The sequence below is a fragment of the Canis lupus genome, chromosome 32 (genome assembly GCF_048164855.1).
Source record: "Canis lupus baileyi chromosome 32, mCanLup2.hap1, whole genome shotgun sequence".
NCBI classification, from domain to species: Eukaryota; Metazoa; Chordata; class Mammalia; order Carnivora; family Canidae; genus Canis; species Canis lupus.
Genome location: NC_132869.1, coordinates 24,750,526 through 24,769,441, shown reverse-complemented (window position 1 = coordinate 24,769,441; position 18,916 = coordinate 24,750,526). Strand labels below are relative to the sequence as shown.

The 18,916-nt window shown below is 32.4% G+C and overlaps 1 protein-coding gene across 4 annotated transcripts in view; it reads left to right on the top strand.

Moving 5' to 3' along the window:
- The window catches only part of RFX7 (regulatory factor X7), a 132,400-nt gene that overhangs the window by 71,833 nt on the left and 41,651 nt on the right, over nt 1-18,916 (top strand). For 3 of the 4 annotated variants that reach the window (XM_072808725.1, XM_072808726.1, XM_072808727.1), the window contains exons 4-5: nt 8,004-8,086; nt 9,497-9,619. In XM_072808725.1, coding sequence (XP_072664826.1) covers nt 8,004-8,086; nt 9,497-9,619 — 206 coding nt within the window. Of the gene's footprint in view, nt 1-8,003; nt 8,087-9,496; nt 9,620-14,888; nt 14,913-18,916 lie in introns of those variants that run through there. The other variant, XM_072808728.1, reaches the window with a different exon arrangement.

Below are 18,916 nucleotides of genomic sequence, written 5' to 3'. Positions count from 1 at the left end.
AAAGCAAAATTTGGGTTTCATTTTTCTTAAACTGTCCCCCTAGTAATTGGTATCTTTCAAATGGACTCATATCACATTCCTAATCTCAGCAGAATATTTTAAGCAAAATTAAACCATTTTCATTTTATATCTTATTCAATAGGTTTACAAATAGAATAAATTCTCACAATAATACAAGTATAATAAAAATTACTCTCTCTGTTTGATTTATATTTTCTAGAACTGAGAATAGAAAAATAACTTCCTCTTACATAGTTTATAGCAGGTAGCTCAAAAGAAAATCACACCCCACCCCCACTGCCCACCATGATTCTATGAAAGCAAGTTAGGAAAGTGAAAATTAACAATTCTAAGCAACAGGCATTGAAAACTAGAGTCCTCATACCTTGACCTTTTTCTCTATCTTCCTTATTCAATCCTGTGGGAGGACAGCTTTCACAACTGGTGGGGCCTGAGAGAATGTAATGTCAGGTATGTTGATTGTTTCCATAAATTAAAAAAGGCTATAGAATAAGGTTCTACTTACACCCCCCCCCCCCCTTTTAGTCCTTCTGTCAGTGATGCTGGTGAAGAAAGAGGCCTTCTTAGTACTGTGTTCCTGAATCGGTATCATCTGAGGGGGAAATATTTAATTTTTTTTAATTTTATTTTTGTAGTTTATAAAATCAAATACAGATTCAAGCATGACTATCCTACCAGTGTAGATATTTTCCCTCCCTACATGATTAACTGAAGAAACAGTCAGACTGGAAAATTTAGGTTTCTAGATTTTAGGCTGACTGTTTTACATACAAATTTAAATTAAAACTTTTTAAAAAGAACTTTTCTGATACCAGATTGAAAAGTAAAGTTTAAAGAACTAATTATGGACATGATACTTTGGTTGGTCGTCATCTACCAGAACTCAGTCATTGTCAACCTAGCCAGTTATTTGAAGGGTATATATACATCCTAATAAAAGAGTGTCTGTCTGCTTTTTCTGGAAATAAAGATAATGATCTTCAGATGTCAATTCAACATCACGGATTTGCTTGAAAGCTTCACAGTTAAGCCCTCAATTCGTTATGGTCTTTGTAAGTATCAGCCCTCACCCAGTCTTGTGACCTTATTTAAAAAAAAAAAAAAAACAAAAAACACACACAACCCTCAGTAACACCTGAGAGGGAAGTCTCATAACAGGAAACACATCACCACAGTGAAACTTATTTCAAACAAAAGAAATTCCTTTTTATTAACATTTGAGGAATTATAGAGTAAACCCAATTCAGGATGGTTCCTAAGAACAGGAACAGATCTCTCCATTCAATCTACGTTGTAACTATATTCCATGGCAGTAAATACTGGGAGTATATTACCTTACCATCTGTTTGAAGGGCTTCAAGTTCTGGTAATCAGACATTTGAAATTCACCCGGGCCCTAAGCAATCCATCTCGTTTGTATTGATAGTTGAGAGGCAGATGTCCTGAGCATACAAGCAGAAATGCTAAAAGTAAACTCAGTTTTTGAAATATAGAATATTATTTCAAGTATTTTTTATGACAGAAGACAAGTAGAAATTTACACATTTTGTTCCACGTCCAACCTAGGAAAAGCTTTTATTTCTGACCTATTCTGCCTAAATTGATTTCTTTCTCTCTGGTAGCACGGTGGTTATCAGAAGTAATTTCTAACTTCTGTTTCATCTTGATGGCTTAGGAGGGAATAGTATCCACCTTTTTCTGCATTAACTCTGTGGAAAGTCACTGCTAGCAGAACATTGTCTTCAGTAACTTAAGGGCAAGTATGATGCTCACATATGAAATCTAGGAGCCTTGTTCTTATGTTGTACCTCCCAAGCAAGTGGAGGTCACCAAGGTAAAATATTTCCTACATTTCTTAAGACATCTTGCTTTTTCAAATAAAAGATTATACACTTGTTGATAGAATTTGATAATAAACTCTTCTACCAAAATCTTTTAAGCAATTACATATTTCAGAATAATCTCTATATAGTAATATTTATCATAGATATTTTATAAATTGCTTTTAATCCTCACAAAAATTTTGTGAGCATTTTATAACAGTTTTACAAATTAGCTTGAATAGCTTCCTAATATCATGAAGCTAATAAGTGCAAATCTTGAATTCTACTCTTAAGTAAGCCTTCAATTAATTCTATATTCTGCACCTTACTACGTATCTTACTGCTTTAGAGAGATTAGATTTGAAGGGTCAGTCTATCAAGCTCAAGTAGCAGCTGTTTAATTCACTTATATAGGTCATATATTCATAATAGTTCTTTATCAATAGGAAACTTACCTGTTAAACTCAGATTTATAAAAGTTCTATCAAAGCTGCTTTATTACTATGTTAATCACTGGGTAATATTTTTATATGAAAAATCTCTGACACAATTTCAAGAAGGATCAGTGAATCATACATTTTGCAATATTACTCTCAAGGATAAATTGTTGATTTTTTCAAAATTAAATTTTCCACCTTAGTGAAAGGTGTTTTTAAATAGTGAAAGTAAAAATGGCATTCTAACCTGCAAGTAAACAAGAATCCCATAATAGATGTGGCATGAAAAATTCCAAGGGAATTGGTGAATTACTCAAATTATGGACAACTATCTAATCTTTTGGGAAATTTTTAATTAGAACCCTGTTTTATAGAAAAACAAATTCCAGAGGAATTAAACACCTAAATGTGAAAAAGAGAGCTTTAAAAAGAAAACAAGGGGGGGTGGCTTTATGACATAGGGATAGGGAAGAATTTCAAAACACACAAAAAACACAGATTATAAATGAAAAGATTGATATATTTGACATGCAGGAAATTAAAAACTTCTCTACATCAACAACTCCAAAAACAAAATGAAAAGATGAGGTACAACTAGGAGAATGTAATAGCACGTATAGCCAATGGAGGATTGATACATAGGCTACATGATAAATACTCTCATTTTTAAATGTGTGATTCCTTGAACAGTGATTCTTTAGATGAGATTCTCTGACTACCAGTATCAGCATCACTGGGAACAAACGTATTAGAAATCAGGATTCTCTAGCCCCTACTTAAGACCCTACTGAATCAGAAACTCTGGAGGTGGGATTATGCAGTCTTCAACAGGCTCTCCAGGTGATTCCTCTGCATGCTAAAATTTGTTAGCCATTGTATTATAGTAAATTCAAATGATAAATAGTAGGGAAAGATAGCCTTATCTTCAACTAGAAAATGTAAGACTGTGAAGTATTTTTTCATACCAATAGGGTAGCTAACTAACATTTAATCTTAAGTTTTAACAAGGATGTAGAAAAATTATAGTTTTGCTGTTGGAAATATAAATTGGCAGAACAGTTTCAGAGAGTAATTTGGAAATACCCAATAAAGTTGAAGATGTGCATCCTCTATGACCAAGTATTTCTATTTTTAAAACCATAGGAAAAAAAAACTCTTGCACAGAGATACAGCAGTCACAAATAAAGAGTTTCCATTGTAGCACTATTTGAAACCATGAAACTATGATAACTCTCAGTAAAGAATGAATAAACTAGTTTTAATCCATGCAACTATTGTATAATCTGTTTAAAGTCAATGAATTTGCAAATATGGCAAAAGTATCTTTTAAATATGAATAGTGGTGCGTGTGTACCTACTTCCTGTACTTTGTTTGAAATACTTTATAATTTTAAATTTCAAAAATTAAATGGGATATTACAATATTAAAAGGATACCCATCTGGCTCTGTCTTATTTTTCAGGATTCTGTTTCAAAAGGTGATTGGGTTTGGGACGACTTTGTGGCTCAGTGGTTGAGTGGCCAGCTCTTGATTTTGGCTTAGGTCATGATCTTAGGGTCCTAAAATTGAGCCCCACATCAGGCTCAGTGCACTCAGCGGGGAGTCTGCTTGAGGGTTCTCTCTCTCCCTCCCTCTGCTCTCCCTTCAATTTGCTTGCTGTCACACTAAGTAAATAAATCTTAAAAAAAAAAAAAAGGTGATTAAGTTTGGACAGATCAGAATCTTGAATCTAGTTGAGGGAGGAAGTATAACCAGACACTGAAAATCATTTTTTGAACACTAAATGCAAAAAACCCTCCAGGAAATGCAAATTAATTGAGTATCAATTCTTGAAAAATTGCTCTGGCCCAAAGTAGAGGGACAAATAGGCATATTCTAAAATCATGTGTCCAAAATTATTAGAGATGAATTTTTAAGTAGTTTTTTATTTGTTTTGGGGTTTGTTTTGTTTTTTAAGGAAGGTACAGTGGGAGAGAGAGAATCTTAAGCAGGCTCCATGCCCAGCTCTGAGCCCCACACAGGGCTTGATTGCACAACTCTGAGATCATGACATGAGCTGAAATCAAAGGTCAGACACTGAACTAAGCTACCCATGTGTGCTAATAAGTAGGGTTTCTCTTGTTTTTTGTTTGTTTGTTTGTTTTTTTCAGACTTAAAAGTTAAGTGGCAGCATGAAGGCTATATATTCTAAAGTGGTGCCTCTCAACCTTTTCTTTTTTTAGCTTGTATTGCATTTTAATAAATATAAATATCTTATATTCATGGTTAATTATCTGAAATTTCACAATAAGTTAAATACTATTTTAAATAAATGACTGAATAAAAGATACTGTGATTACAGAGAAGAATCCTTTTCACTTCCTCACATTTTTATCTACATATAGAAAAGAGATCTTCGGTTCTCTCAGAAATGCTAGAGGGAAAAGTCTAACTTTCTAAATTAATCAAGATGGGCTAGACTGTGTTGCCATAACAAAGTAAGCCTGAAATACCAGTGGCATAACCAAAAAATTTTCTTTTATTCACATTATATGTATAGCACAAATCATTGGAAGCTCTTGCTCCACATAGTCCCTTGGGAACCTACATTGAGACACTGGCATGTTGTAGATTCACCATGACATACAAGGTGCACAAAGAGAGAAAAAGAATGGATTGTTGATTCTTAATTATGCTGAGAAATGAAATATATCATTTGTGCTCCATTCATGTGGCCCTAAAGTAACTACAAAGGAAACAGAAATGTCAGTGAGCAAATGGAATATTGATGAGCACTGTCTCTGCTCCATGTTCTCTTTACTGCATTCCTTGCACCTCATATAAGGAATTAGATAGCTCCATGTTACTAATTCATGGTGTGAATGAATATACTTTATCAGCCAAAACTTCAGAAGGGAAGGGAATTTTCCCTTCTCAATGGTAGGACTCAAATACCAAACTCTACCTTAAACCTTCAGAAGTAACTTGATTTTGTATATCTTACATTATACCTTTTTTTTTCCCCCTCTGGCTCACATGATATCAAATTGAATGCTGAATCTGATTGTTTACTACAGGCTTTTCTGTTCAGGATGTGAAAGATCAAAGCACTAACTAGGTCATGTGCAAAATTAAGTTTAAAGTGGTTTCCTGGAAGGTTTTTGACACCTAAATCAAACTTTAGTTCAAAGATTTCTTTTTGTACGTCTTCTTACAAAGATTGAAATGTGTTAGAGAAAAGTCCTCATAAGCTTTGAGGTACCAGGGTGGCTCAGTCAAGTGTCTGACTCTTGGTTTCTGCTCAGGTCATGATCTCAGGGTTGTGAGATCGAGCCCCGTGTTGAGCTCCATGCTGGGTGTGGAGCGTGCTTGAGATATTCTCTCTCCTGCCCTCTCTCCCTCTCTTAAAAAAAAAAAAAAAAAAATTAGAAGAGATCTTCAACCAAAATAGTAGGAAATTATCATTGTAGTTCATTCAATTAACTAGTATTATTTGAGGTTTCCCCTAAACTTGAAATCGGTTTCAATAACTTTGCTTTGAGAACTTAACTTCTTCTTATATGGGTTCTTTTGATAACATAATCTATTTTGGATTTAATATGTTAGGCATTGTTGAGATTAAGTGGGTGATATTAGTAATATTCAACAGGAAGTATTTTAGGAACTAAATTTAAGATTTAAGTGGAAAGAGGTTGGAGGTAGGGAAACCAGCTAGTGCACTTTTTAGTAATTAAGAATTTTTCTAAGTTCCTTAATGTCCAGGACTATTGTGTTGTTCATCTGTGTATTTCCAATCTTTGTAGGTTCATTGTGAGTTTGTAATTATTGTAAATCATCTGTGGAACATGTCAGGAAATAACATTAATGAATAAATAAGCGAGTAAATGAGTTCTTCTTTACTGTTATAAGAAAGACAGCTAAAGACCTAGATTTAAATTGTGACAGGAAAAATAAAGAGCCTGGAAGAATATGGGGGAAAGAGTTAAGAGGGCTAAAAAAAGGATAAAGTGGAGTGTGTGATGAACAAAATTAAGCATACTCCAAAACAACATTGGGGAACTGGAGAAAAGATATTAAGTAGCAGTTGGCAAAGAAAATGTCTATTTGTGTTTTGTTTGTTTTTTTGAGAGGAGAATTATTCAGGATATTGCTCCATGCAAGGAGCCTGATGTGGGACTCGATCTCAGGTTTCCAGGATCACATCCTGGGCTGAAGGCGGTGCTAAACTGCTGAGCCACCCAGGCTGCTCTTGTCCACGTTTTCAGTTGCAGTGGTGTTTTGCTTGAAGTAGGCCACCAGAATTTCACTATATTTTTACTATAACAGGGTTTGTGGCACTCTTAAAGCTACTCTGTGGCAAACTAAGCTGGGAAAGAAAGTTATACAGTCTTCTTCATAGCAGAAATTATTTTAAAGGATAGGTTTAGAGACAAAAGGATATAGTTGCAGAACAATTACAGATATCCTTACAAGTTGGTTCTCCAGATAGCAGCCACTGCTGCAACTCTGAATAATGACATCTGCATAGTGTGGAAAGGGTTGTTGGTAGTAATTCATATTTTTAAACTTTAGTTCTGTCTCCATGTGACAGTAGCATCATTAGTCATGTGTTTTTGGTTTTTGAGAATTAGAAAAGGATCACAGAAATCATCTTACCCATTTTAACAGTTGTAAGGAAAATTTGCCAGAGCACCGAACTTCGTAGCCCGTTAAATGATTAGGCTAAGACTAACTAATGAATATGCTTTTTACTTCTAGTCTCATACTTTACCTGTGATACTGTGCAATCCTCCTTCTCAAATATGCAGTCCTCCTTTTTGAAATGTGATTAAAGCTGAGAAATTTTTCTCTAAGCATTGGTTTTTGCTTTGGTAGGTGATTCATTCCATCTGGTTTAAATTTAAACAGTGTTTTTTAATTATCATTTTCTTATTAAAATATAGTTGATACACATGTTGCATTAGTTTCAGGTATAGGACATAGTGCTTCAACAATTTCTATACATTATGCTCTGCACACAAGTGTAGTTACCATTTGTCACCATACAATGCTATTAAAATGCCATGACTATATTCCCTATGCTATACCTTTCATCCCTATGACTTATTCATTCCATAACTGGAAGTTTGTATCTCCATTTCCCTTTACCCATTTTGCCTATCCCCCATTCCCTCCCTTATAGCAGCCACCAGTTTGTTCTCTGTACTTATGGGTCTGTTTCTACTCTTTTTTGTTTTATTTTTTTAGAGTATACATATGAGTGAAATCACATGGTATTTCTCTTTGTGATTTTTTTTTTTTCTGACTGACTTATTTCACTTAGCTTAATACCCTCTAGGTCCATCCATGTTGTTGCAAATGGTAAGATGTCATTCTTTTTTATAGCTGAATAATATTCCATTGTATATCTATCCCACACCCTTTTTTATCCAATTCACCTATCACTGGACACTTAAATTGCTTCCATATCTTCACTATTATAAATAATGCTGCAATAACCATAGGGATGCATATATCTTTTTGAATTTATGGTTCCATTTTACTTGGGTAAATATTCAGTAGTGGAATTACTAGATCATATAGTATTTCTATCTTTAATTTTTTGAGAAACTCCATAGTGTTTTCCACAATGGCTGCACCAATTTACATTTCCTACCAGCAGTACACAGGTGTTAGTAAATTTTGTTGAGGATAAACAATTGTTTTAAAAATGATGTCTTCTTTTTAATCTTTTGTAATCAGAAAGAAGTTGAGAATTTTACAGACCTGGAGAAACTCTACCTCTACCTTCAGCTGCCTTCTGGTCTCAGCAATGGAGAGAAAAGGTATATCTCTCTTCTTGCTTTTCCCTTAATTACAGTGTTAATAGGACATACTTAAAGTATGTGTGTCATGGTTGTTAATGTTGTGTGCTATTCCTAAAATCATCAGAAAACAGAATGGCAAAATAATAGATCTTTTTACTCTGATCATATTTGGTTAAGTGTTTACTTATAGTTTTTGCTGATTCATTTGTACATCTGGGTAAATGCTATGAAATACAATTTGGGTTATGTTTTTTAAACAGATGTATTTATGTAGTATGAGGGATTGTGAAAATTGAATTGAAAAGCAGAAAATAAATAGATGGGTATTGTAAGCAATGAAGATGCAGGAGTTGTTTTAGTTACTTCTATGTGAACAGATCACAATATTTTTTAAAATTGCGTATATGAAACATGAATGTATTATAAATATACGATACTTTAAGTGTGTTTGGGCATAGTCCTGTATTTTCATTACTAAAAACATTTAATAGTCTCATATAGAAAATAGTTGTTAGCTCATGCATTCTATTAAAAGTTTCTTCATCCTTTTAAGTATTTCTCAAAGTTCATTTCACTCATTCATGTACATTATACTTAAAATTCAGTTACTTTAAAATTGTGTATAGAAAGAAGTGGCATGAAAATTCTGTTAACTTTTACCTCTTCTTCCTCAAACCAAATTTTATAGCCATTTTAATAATTTTTTTGCTCTAAAAACTCAGTATCTTTGGAATTAAATAAATTAAATAAATTGTTATAGTTAGCTGGGATGAATGTCAGAATCAAAAAAGGAACTTCCCTCATGTTATCTTGAGTGTACCATTTTATGGATTTAGTTTTTATAAATGATGCTACCATATAGTAAAAACTTAGGATGTTTAGTAGAAATATTGGCCTGGGGAGGGGAGCCAGTTACAAGAAGGACTGTAGGAGGAGATTTGTCCTCTCAAGATCTCTCTGGTGTGATTTGTATTCTGGCACATGAAGTGCTTAATAAGATTTCAGAGTAGTTACTTGAAAATGCTAATAAGCAAATAGAAAATATTTTTTTCCATAACTTTAACAGTTTGATGATTTGGCAAGTTTAGGCAAATGAATAGGCAAGTAAGTGAACAAATACCCACTTAGGGATCATTTTCACCAAAACAAATACCTATGTTGTCAGTACTCCATCACCTCTGCCACTGTAGAGACCATCCGGAGGGATGGAACAGGGCAGTAATTTCAGTCAGTCACTAGCTGTGGAAGATGACTCACAACCCCAAATGGACAATTGGTATATAGATAACTGGGCATCTGCTGTATGGCTTTAGTTTGGTCATTAATAGTGTGTTTACATGCAATTCTTTACTAGAACTTAAAGTCCTGGCTCAAAAATTATCAATTGCTGGCCGGTTCAGCTAAAACATGTTTTTGTTTTACAATCAGTGATCAGAATGCCGTGTCATCTAGTCGGGCACAGCAAATGCATGCCTTTTCCTGGATTCGAAATACCCTAGAAGAACATCCTGAGACTTCATTGCCCAAACAGGAAGTCTATGATGAGTACAAGTAAGTAAAATGTGCATATATTAGGCATGCTGAGGTGTTACAGAGCTTAAGTACTACACACGGCTATAGTGATTTGTTTTAAAATTGGTGAATGTCATGCTAGTATATGGGAGTTTACCTTAGAGATTTCCAAGATGCTTTCCATCTCTATCTAAGCTTCTCTGGTAGCAAATATCATAAAAGATAGGATTATTGAATAAAAGGATTTCTCTAAAGTTCTTCTGGATGATAGGAGGGATGTTTGAGGGTAGAATGATAATGGTATAGGATTGCTGAATAAAAGGGTTCCTATAGAGTTCTTAAGGGTGAAAGGAAGAGTGTGTCTCGAGTTAGAAGAACAGTGGAAGGTAATAAATAAGTTAATGTGTAAGCAAAAATGAAAACATGTTTTTCATTTAGACTTCTTAAGGGACGTTTTCATATGTCCAAAACTTTTCTAATCCTTTTCTACACCAATGAAAAAAGGGGTAAGTTTTTGGAATATTGTGAATTACTTATTCATGAATGAGGAAGTTGAGTGGCTTATACATATTAGACACTCAAATAATGTTGATTGTACAGATAATTTATTTAAGTATAGGAAACAAAAATATAGAGACTAATGGGCCTTTCTGGATAAAGACAATTTAATAATTGCTAAGTCTGGTTTTGTTTAACACTTCTGTAATTGATACAGAAGACAGAATTTATTATGGCAGAGTAAATAAAACCAACATTTTCAGGGTATTTAAATGTCAAATCAGCAAGCATTCGTGTGTTGTACTTACACAATTTGAAAGAAAAGTGTCAAATAAATGCTGTTTGTTAATCAGTATAAAATGACACGAAGGGACTACACTTACTGAGATTTTAGTATATAGAAAGAAAACTTCTACTTTCATTGAAAATTGTGATTCCCTCATCTTAAGAAACATAATGGACCTGGAGAAAAACTAGAGAAAAATGTCTGAAATGATCAAGGGAACAAAGTTAAACTGAAGAGCTTTAGACGTTTTTTTCTTTAAGAAAATTAAAGCTAAGAGTGCATATGACCCAAGTCTATAAAGTTCATTCTCTTAATTTATAATAATCTATAGAGTATCTACTATGTGCCATACCCTGTATTAAGTTCTGAGGATATAATAAGACACAGCCCCTTCCATTCATGAAAAAATAAGTATGTATTTATAGTAAGTATTAGTTTTTCACTAAATTCAATTAATTAAAATAGAGATAACCCTATAAAACTACAAAGAAGCAAATATTAACTCATTAAAAGGTTGTTAATATCAGTAAACATGTGATAGGTTGAAGAAACTCTGGACTGAGGATCCACAGACTAGATTCTGTCGTTAAATTTGTGACTTGGACAAGTGTTTTAACCACTGTTTTTTTTTATACATTGTCTATAAAGTGAGACAATTGAAGAGGTAATGTAATGCATTTCTTAAAGCTCTAAAATTCTAAAAGTTGTCTGAAGTAGAAAATGTTGAGGAACAAGTAATCCAAAGATGTCCTGGTGGTTTTCCAAAAGGCAAGCTGGACAAATTAATGTATGACATTTTCATAATGAATTAAGAGAACTCAAGATATCATATATTTTTTGAAATGGTGTCTTTCCACTATAGAACCCTTTGCATCATCATTAGAGACAGTACCCTATCTTTGTGGAAGTGTGACTCTGGCCTATTAAAGCAGTCCTTATGTTCCTAAAGGTTTCCTGCCTTTGACAAAGAATTGTTACATTTTTCTATCAAATCATTTTCTGAGATTCCCATAAACTCTCATAATTCTTTTCATATGAAAAGTTACAGGTTTTTCCTAAACAAAAGGGAAATAAAACATTCCATCATTTTGCAGAAGCACTGGGAGCTTCAATTTTGAGCAATTAATTTGTAGCTGTAGTAGAGAACAACAGAGATAAAAGAGGAAGGGAATTTGACTAGAGTTGAAAGGGGAGGTAGTAGGTAACTTTCCTAAAAAAGTAGGAACTTTTTTTTATAATAATATGACTAGAAAGGAAATAGTTCATGGAATTTGAAATAATTATGCTAATGATTATGCCTCTCTTCATAATTAGTATAATTCTGTATCTCAGTCTGGGTATTTTAGTTCAAAAAGCATTTCACCAGGGATATACTTTATGTACCGTTGTATTCTCTACAGGGTTTCCACATAGTAGACGCTAATTTAATATTAAGAGTGGTTAGAATGGACTCTGATCCCTGACATTGATAATAAAATTTCAGTGTTTTAAAAGACTTCGTTAAGTCTTTTAGTGCACTCCTGTCTCCATGGTATAGATAAAAACATTGAAATCCAGGGAAGGTAGGTGGCTCTCCCAGTGACACAAAACTAGTTAGGGAATGATACAGGTCTAGAACTCAGATTTCATGAGTGTTTCACAATGGGCGAGAGGGCACACTTCTTAAATTAGAGTGATAGCATACTGCGTGGGTAGAAAAGATTGGTCAAGTAGTTAGAAATAAACCTGGCTGTGACTTCCACTTAGGGTGAATAAATAAGCTGCTCAAAATATGAATTAGTATACATATAATTAGTATGCATGCATACAAATAATACAACTATGGTAAGAGACACAGCAGAGAAACATGTATTAGCATGACTGGCTAAGAAGAAAGTATGTTTGTGTGTTCACAGCATCGTAACACGTGGGAACTCCAAATTCAAAGTATTCTATTATTTGATCGTTCATTGCCTAAAACCGTAATTTGCCATGTGGGTTTAAATAACTTGAGAGAGATGAAAAATGTAGGAGGGACTACAAACAGGCAAGATGTAGATCAAGTATCAGGAAGTAGCTGGTTAAAGGTTTTTTATTTTAAAAAAAAGTTTTTAAATTATTTTAAGTTGTGTTGTCTAAAGAAAGCAAAATGTAGTATAACTACTTTTTTTTTAAGTACAAGAATTTTAAATCACAAAGAGATTTCAATTAGACACAAAATAACACTCAGTAAAGATTTTTAGAGAAATTTTGTCCTTTCCCAATGGCCTATTATATAGTCATCTTCCTATTTGGAGTACCTTAATGAGGTTTCCTGCATAAAAACTTAACATATATTCTAAATACTCACTGAAAAAATGTTATTAATATGAAATATACCTTTATTTTAAGCTATCCTATTACACATAGACCCTTGTATAACTCATTGCAGTGATGTTCAGATATATTTTTTATGAAATTAATTCTGTCATAATCATTAAAATCAAAATCCCTTTGAGAGAAAAAAATGAAGATATAATCAAACACAGCATTGACTGACTGCTTTTAACTTTATCTTCATTCTACATTAAGATACTAATAGGAACATAAAGCTTTAAGGGGCTTTCAGCATACAAAAACACTTTACAAATGATCATGAACTTTTGTATTTGTTGAAACTTTTGAATTCTGATAATCTATGTTTAGGAAAATGATCATTAATGTGTTTATATTATTTTTGAATTACAAAAGTAATATATATTCATCATTACAGTTTTGGCAAAAAGTTATAAATGTATTTAAAAAAAAAAAAAAAACTAGTACCAGTAAATCTTACTACCTAAAAATAACCACTTCGGTTTATTTCTTTTTATTTTTTCTAATGCCTTCTTTTTGTGTGTATGTTCTTGTTATTAACCAAATTTGGCTCCACTGTTTACACAATTCTCGAAGGGGGAACAGTGGCAAATAATATTGCACTGAACATTTTTGATGATATAATTTAGTGTAGATTATCAAAATTGAGATTGCTGCTGGTTTATGGATGGACCTTTATATATTAAGGATCTTATCTATTAAGATTTTTAAAAATATTTTTCAAGATTGCTGTTTATTTTAATAAATCTCTTTATAAGTAATTTGATTTAGCCACTTTCTTTGAAGCTTGTAGCATTGCTGTTACGCTTAGAATTTACCTATGCCACTAGCAGCTGAATACCCATGTTTTTTTTCCTAGATTTTTAAAAAAGATATTTCTTACTTCACTTTTTATATATAATCCTTTAGTCCATCTGGTATTTATTTTGGTGAATGCCATTAAATAAGGCACTGATTTCAGTTTTCTTCTAAATATTATAAAGTAATTATTCCATGCTTATTTATTGAATCATTTTTTCCTCTTAAAACACTGATCTGTAATATAACTTTGATCTTACCAAAGCCCTTTCTACTCAGTTCTTTTTCCTTGTTATTTTGTCCTTATTCCATTACCAAATCATTTTTGGTATTTTAATTATTAAATGTATAAAAAACTGGTAGGACCAGACTGCCCTTACTATCCCTCTTTTTAAAAATTTTCCTTGGTTTTATTTTCAGACCAATTAATGCTTTTCATATGAAGTTTGATACCACTTTTCTCACTTTAAAAAAGGAAACCTCAAGGGAATTTTGATTCAAAATGCATTAAATGTGAAATCTTATGTTAGAAAAATTAATTTCAGAGCTAGAAGTATGTTTCGTAATTTACATCTTTTTCATGCCCTTCAGTGATGTTTCAGTTTTTTCCCTTCAATTAAATCCGCTTATTTTTCTTACTAAGTTTTATTCCTTGGTAATTTTTATTATGTTATTTATATTGAAAATATTCTTTCCATTGCTTTACTGTTGATTTGTTTAGGTTTATAGGATATTGTAGACTTGTTATTTATGTTGTACATTTTATATTTACTGAACTTTGTTTAATCCTAATTTTTCAGTTAATTTTGACTCTTGAGTAAAGTTTATTCTGTGTACCTTCCTTATTCTCTTTATTTTATTCTTTGATAATTTTCCTTCTGATTTTAAATAATAACAATGATAGGCATCATTTCCTCTTATAGTTCTTTGTTAAGGATGTATTATAGTTGATCAAGACTTTATTTGTTATTTTATGAGAAAGATATTGAAATTTATCAAATGCTTTTTGGGCATTTATTGAGATTATTATGAAGTGCTTTTTTCTTTGACCTATTGATGTGATATATAAAGATATTACCTAATTTATAAACCCTTCTTTTAGTTCTAGAATGAATGTTCTATTCATATCAAGATGTATAATCTTATAGTGTACTATTGATCTCTGTTTTCAAGTATATTATTTAGGATCTTTGCATCTATATTTATGAGTGAATATTTTGGTCTGTAATTTTCTTTTTTTGTGCTATCTTTGTCAGGTTTTGATATCAGGGTTAGGCCAGCTTCGTAAATGAATTGGAACTCTTTCCCTAAATTTCTGTGCTCTGGAACAGTTTATATAGCATGGGAGTTATTTGTTCTTGAAAGTTTTAAAGAACTCAACCATAAAACCATCTAGGCCTGGAGGCTTTGTTGGAGGTAATACTTTGACAATTTTTTGTGGGTTTTTTTTCTGGTTAGGTTTTTACTTCATTAGTCAAATTTGGTAATTTGTTTCTCATTGAATTCATTCAGATTTTCAGATGTATCAGCATAGCATTGCATATTATTATTCTCTCCTAAATTGAGTTATCTTCTAAATCCCTTATATCTATTTTCATATTTCTAATTTTATACATTTGAATTTTCCTCTGTTTTTTTCAAATTACACTTGGCTGTAGTTTATTTCTATTGGTTTTCTTTTAGAAAAAAAATGAAGCTAAGATTGATATATCAGGGTGTTTTGTTTTTGTTTTTTGGTGGTTTGATTTTTGGGGGGTATTTTTGCGTGTGGTGTTTTGTTTCTTACTTATTAGGTGCCTTTCTTTTCCTTCTCCTGATTTTCTTGGGATTTTTTTCTTACTCTAAATAGAATTCTTTGTTTTCATTCTTATTTAAGATACAAACATTTATATCTATGAGTTTGCCTCTGATTATAGTTTTGGCTGTATCCTTTAGGTATGGATATGATTGTTAAAATTATCATTATGTTGTACTAGAGTAAAATTATAGTTCTAATTTCTTCTTTGATCCCAAATAGAAGTTGTTTTTAACCTTTCATGTTCTTGAGAGTTCTGTTGTTTTGCACTTTATTAATTTGTAGTTTCATTATATTATGATCAGAAAATGAAGCCTATTAAACTTCTGAATTTTTATATTTGTTGAGGTCTACTTTCAGTCTAACAAATTATTAGTTTTTATAAATACTTCTGGACAGCCTCTTTATTTTATACTGTATTCACTCTATTGATATGCTAATTCCACTTTTCTATATTTTTCAAATCTTTCAAATTCTGTAAAATCCTTTCTTTTTGGTCTGTTTAAGCAGTTGAAGATGAATAGTATGTTAATCTCTTACAAAAGTGACATTTGTCACAGTTCCTCTTAGTATTTTTAATGAGTTTTGTTTTATAGATCTCTGGGATGTTTGACACAAGAAAAGGTTCATGATTTCTATCTTTGTTATAGTTTTTGCCTGTTGTCAACAAAAAATGATCCTGGATCATACTGAATGTATTTCATGTTTTTTATCTTTTGAGATAAATATTTTTGGCCCATTCTGGGTATCTGTCTAATATATATATTTACCCATCTCTTTTTTTTTTTTTAATTTAACCATTTGTGTCATTTTGTGTAGGCTGTTTACATTATGCTTCTAAAGTTGTTCCTGATCTTGAAGTCTGACCCATAGAAGAAGCTGATGGAATGAACCAATCTAGAAAGCCTGGTGTTGCTAGAAACACTTAGCAACAGGGGAGGGTAGCAGGAAAAAACTACTGCTTTTTCCTGTTACCTGGGAAAGAAACATAAGCGTTAATCTTAAATGGATTTCTCACTAACTGAAACATGGCCTCTTTTAGCAGTCCTAAAAATCTGTTTGCTTTCATTCTGGGGAGAATCACAAACTTTCAGATTTGTAAACTTGAACTTTGGCTGCAGTGTTTTCTCGTACACAAATGTTCTCTCTGAATCCCTTTAAAAAATATTTAATATTTTTAAGGAATATGACTATATTAATTTTCTATATAACCATTTTGTGTATAAATATTAATTTTATATGTATGATGCTTTGATACTTACCAGCTTAAGTTTGTGATTTCTGTTCTATTAATGACTTTAAATGAAACTCTTAGGACAACCTTGAAGGCAGAAATAGATTCTAGGAACACTTGTTTTGAAAGTATTAAAATAATGAACACTTCATAAGTTAAATGATACATAAATGTTTTATACCCGTCTAAAATCTAGATTAAGCCTAATTATGTCTACATAATTCATAAATTTATTCATAAATTTATTAGGTGTATGATATATTGTTTAAGGTAATAGCATTTGAATACAATAAGTGGAAGCAAATATCATCCCTCCTTCCCTTTAAGGATGACTCAAAGAAATGAATTCACTAGGCAAATCTGAACCAAGGTTTTGTACTTTAAGGCTGGGCTCTTTTTGCACTAATCCCTGTTACCTCTAGAAACTTATTCCACGCACTATTCTTTTTAAAATTAAATTTTTGAGGGCAGTATACTACTATGCCTTAATTATATATTAAATATTTTTAACTGATTAGAAATAAACTAAAGCATAAAAGTGATCAATTTCAGCATTACTTTTTCATATTTGACACGTAAATATGGATATTGAATATGTCTTAAGATATAAATTGTTCTAAGATTTTTACCATTGAAATGTACTTTTATAGTGTCTGAATTGTTACCCTAAATACATTGTATAGTATTTAAATGATTACTTTTCAGGTAAGATTTTTTTTTTTCCAGACTTGCTTGATGTGGTCTATTTCAAAGAAGTTTTTAATCCCAGTTTCTCTTTTTTCTGTGTTTCTATGACTGGACTCTCAAAGGAATAGTTAAATCGTCTCTTTTTCTTCACCTTCTGTTTCTGACCAATTGCACTTTCACAAGTGCATTTACTGCATTTACTGTTTAACTTCTCAACTCTTTAGTAATAGTAGAAAAAGCATTGAATAATAGAATGAATTGAATGAATAGAATAGAATAGAATGATTGAATAATAGAAGAGTGGCAGGATAGAGCTATAATAACGTTATTATACCAGAAGGAACTGGTTCTCTTATATGACACAGTTGTAGAAAGGGTTGACTGACTTTTCCAAATCACATTCACTGTACTAAATACATTGTAATCATAACTGAAGTACAAACCAAGTCTCCTAATTTAAAACCAGAGTCTTTTCCAATACCCTGCCTATAAAAACTGCATGCCCCTGAGCCCAGTCATTATTTTGAATCTTTAGTTATCAATTCCTCATTTCTTACTACCTTGGCTTCTTTATCTGCCCCCAGCTTGATTTGTGGCAATTGGTAGGTGGTATTTAGTACTTTTCTTTTATTAAGACTTTAGTATTACCACTTCCAAGGACAAAGAGATCATGGAAGAAGTTAGTAGTGTTTTGTTACAATCAACAAATTAGAATAAATGATTTTAAAGTAAATTTATTTGAGTGCATTAAATTATCAAGTGTTACATATACATAGTCCTTACCCTCAAACAGGAAAAACAGATCAGTAAATAAGCAGGACACAAAGAACGAGTTTCCAGATCAACTTGATGGAGTGAGGGCCAGCATCACAGAAGAGGTGACGTGTAAAATCATAAAAACTGAATTTTCCAAGCTGACTAGAGATTCAGAAGGGCATTCTTAGTAGAAGGTATGATACTCAGTGCATAGTGGCTTATAGTCAGAGTCAAAGAGAAGATGTCAGAGACCAGGCCAAGAGAATTAAACTTGTTTCCGTGTGTAGGTCTTGGAGAACTTTTGGAAATTTAAGCAATAGAAAATCATCTCAGAAAGTAAGAAATTCTAAGGATAGGGAGAAAACTGGTATTTAGGGGTTAAGCAGAAGAACATGAGCCCTCCAAAGGAATTTAAAAGAGAAACAAGAAAGCATAATATAATCTGAGAAAAGAGATTATTTTGAGGTGTTCAGTCTCCTGTGCCTCAGACAGTTCAATTTAAAAAGGAAGACAAGAAAAAGATCCGTGTGATGTGTCATTAATAGGCCACAGGGATCTATTGCCAGAGCAGTTTCCATATTTTATTGAGGAATGAAGCCTGATTGCAGTGTCCTGAAAGGTAAGTAGATGTGAGTGCAGACAGGTTTTTAAGGGATGAAGAAAGAAAAAGTAGAAGGGTGCGCGGGAGTGGTAAGAACAGAGTTTTTTGTTGTTGTTTTTTTAGCCTTATCCAGTAAGGATTAAATTGATTTGTGTATAACAGAATATCCAATGAACAGTAGTTTCAACAAGACAAAAGATTTCAGTTTTCCTTTCAGCAGCTCTGTAATTCCAGCAGGGAACCCAGGCTCCTTCTAAATCCGCACTCTACTATCTGTAAGCCTTAGCCTGGTTTTACTTGTTGCCATCTAAAATGAACTACTACAGCTGATAGGAAAAGTAAGTGAC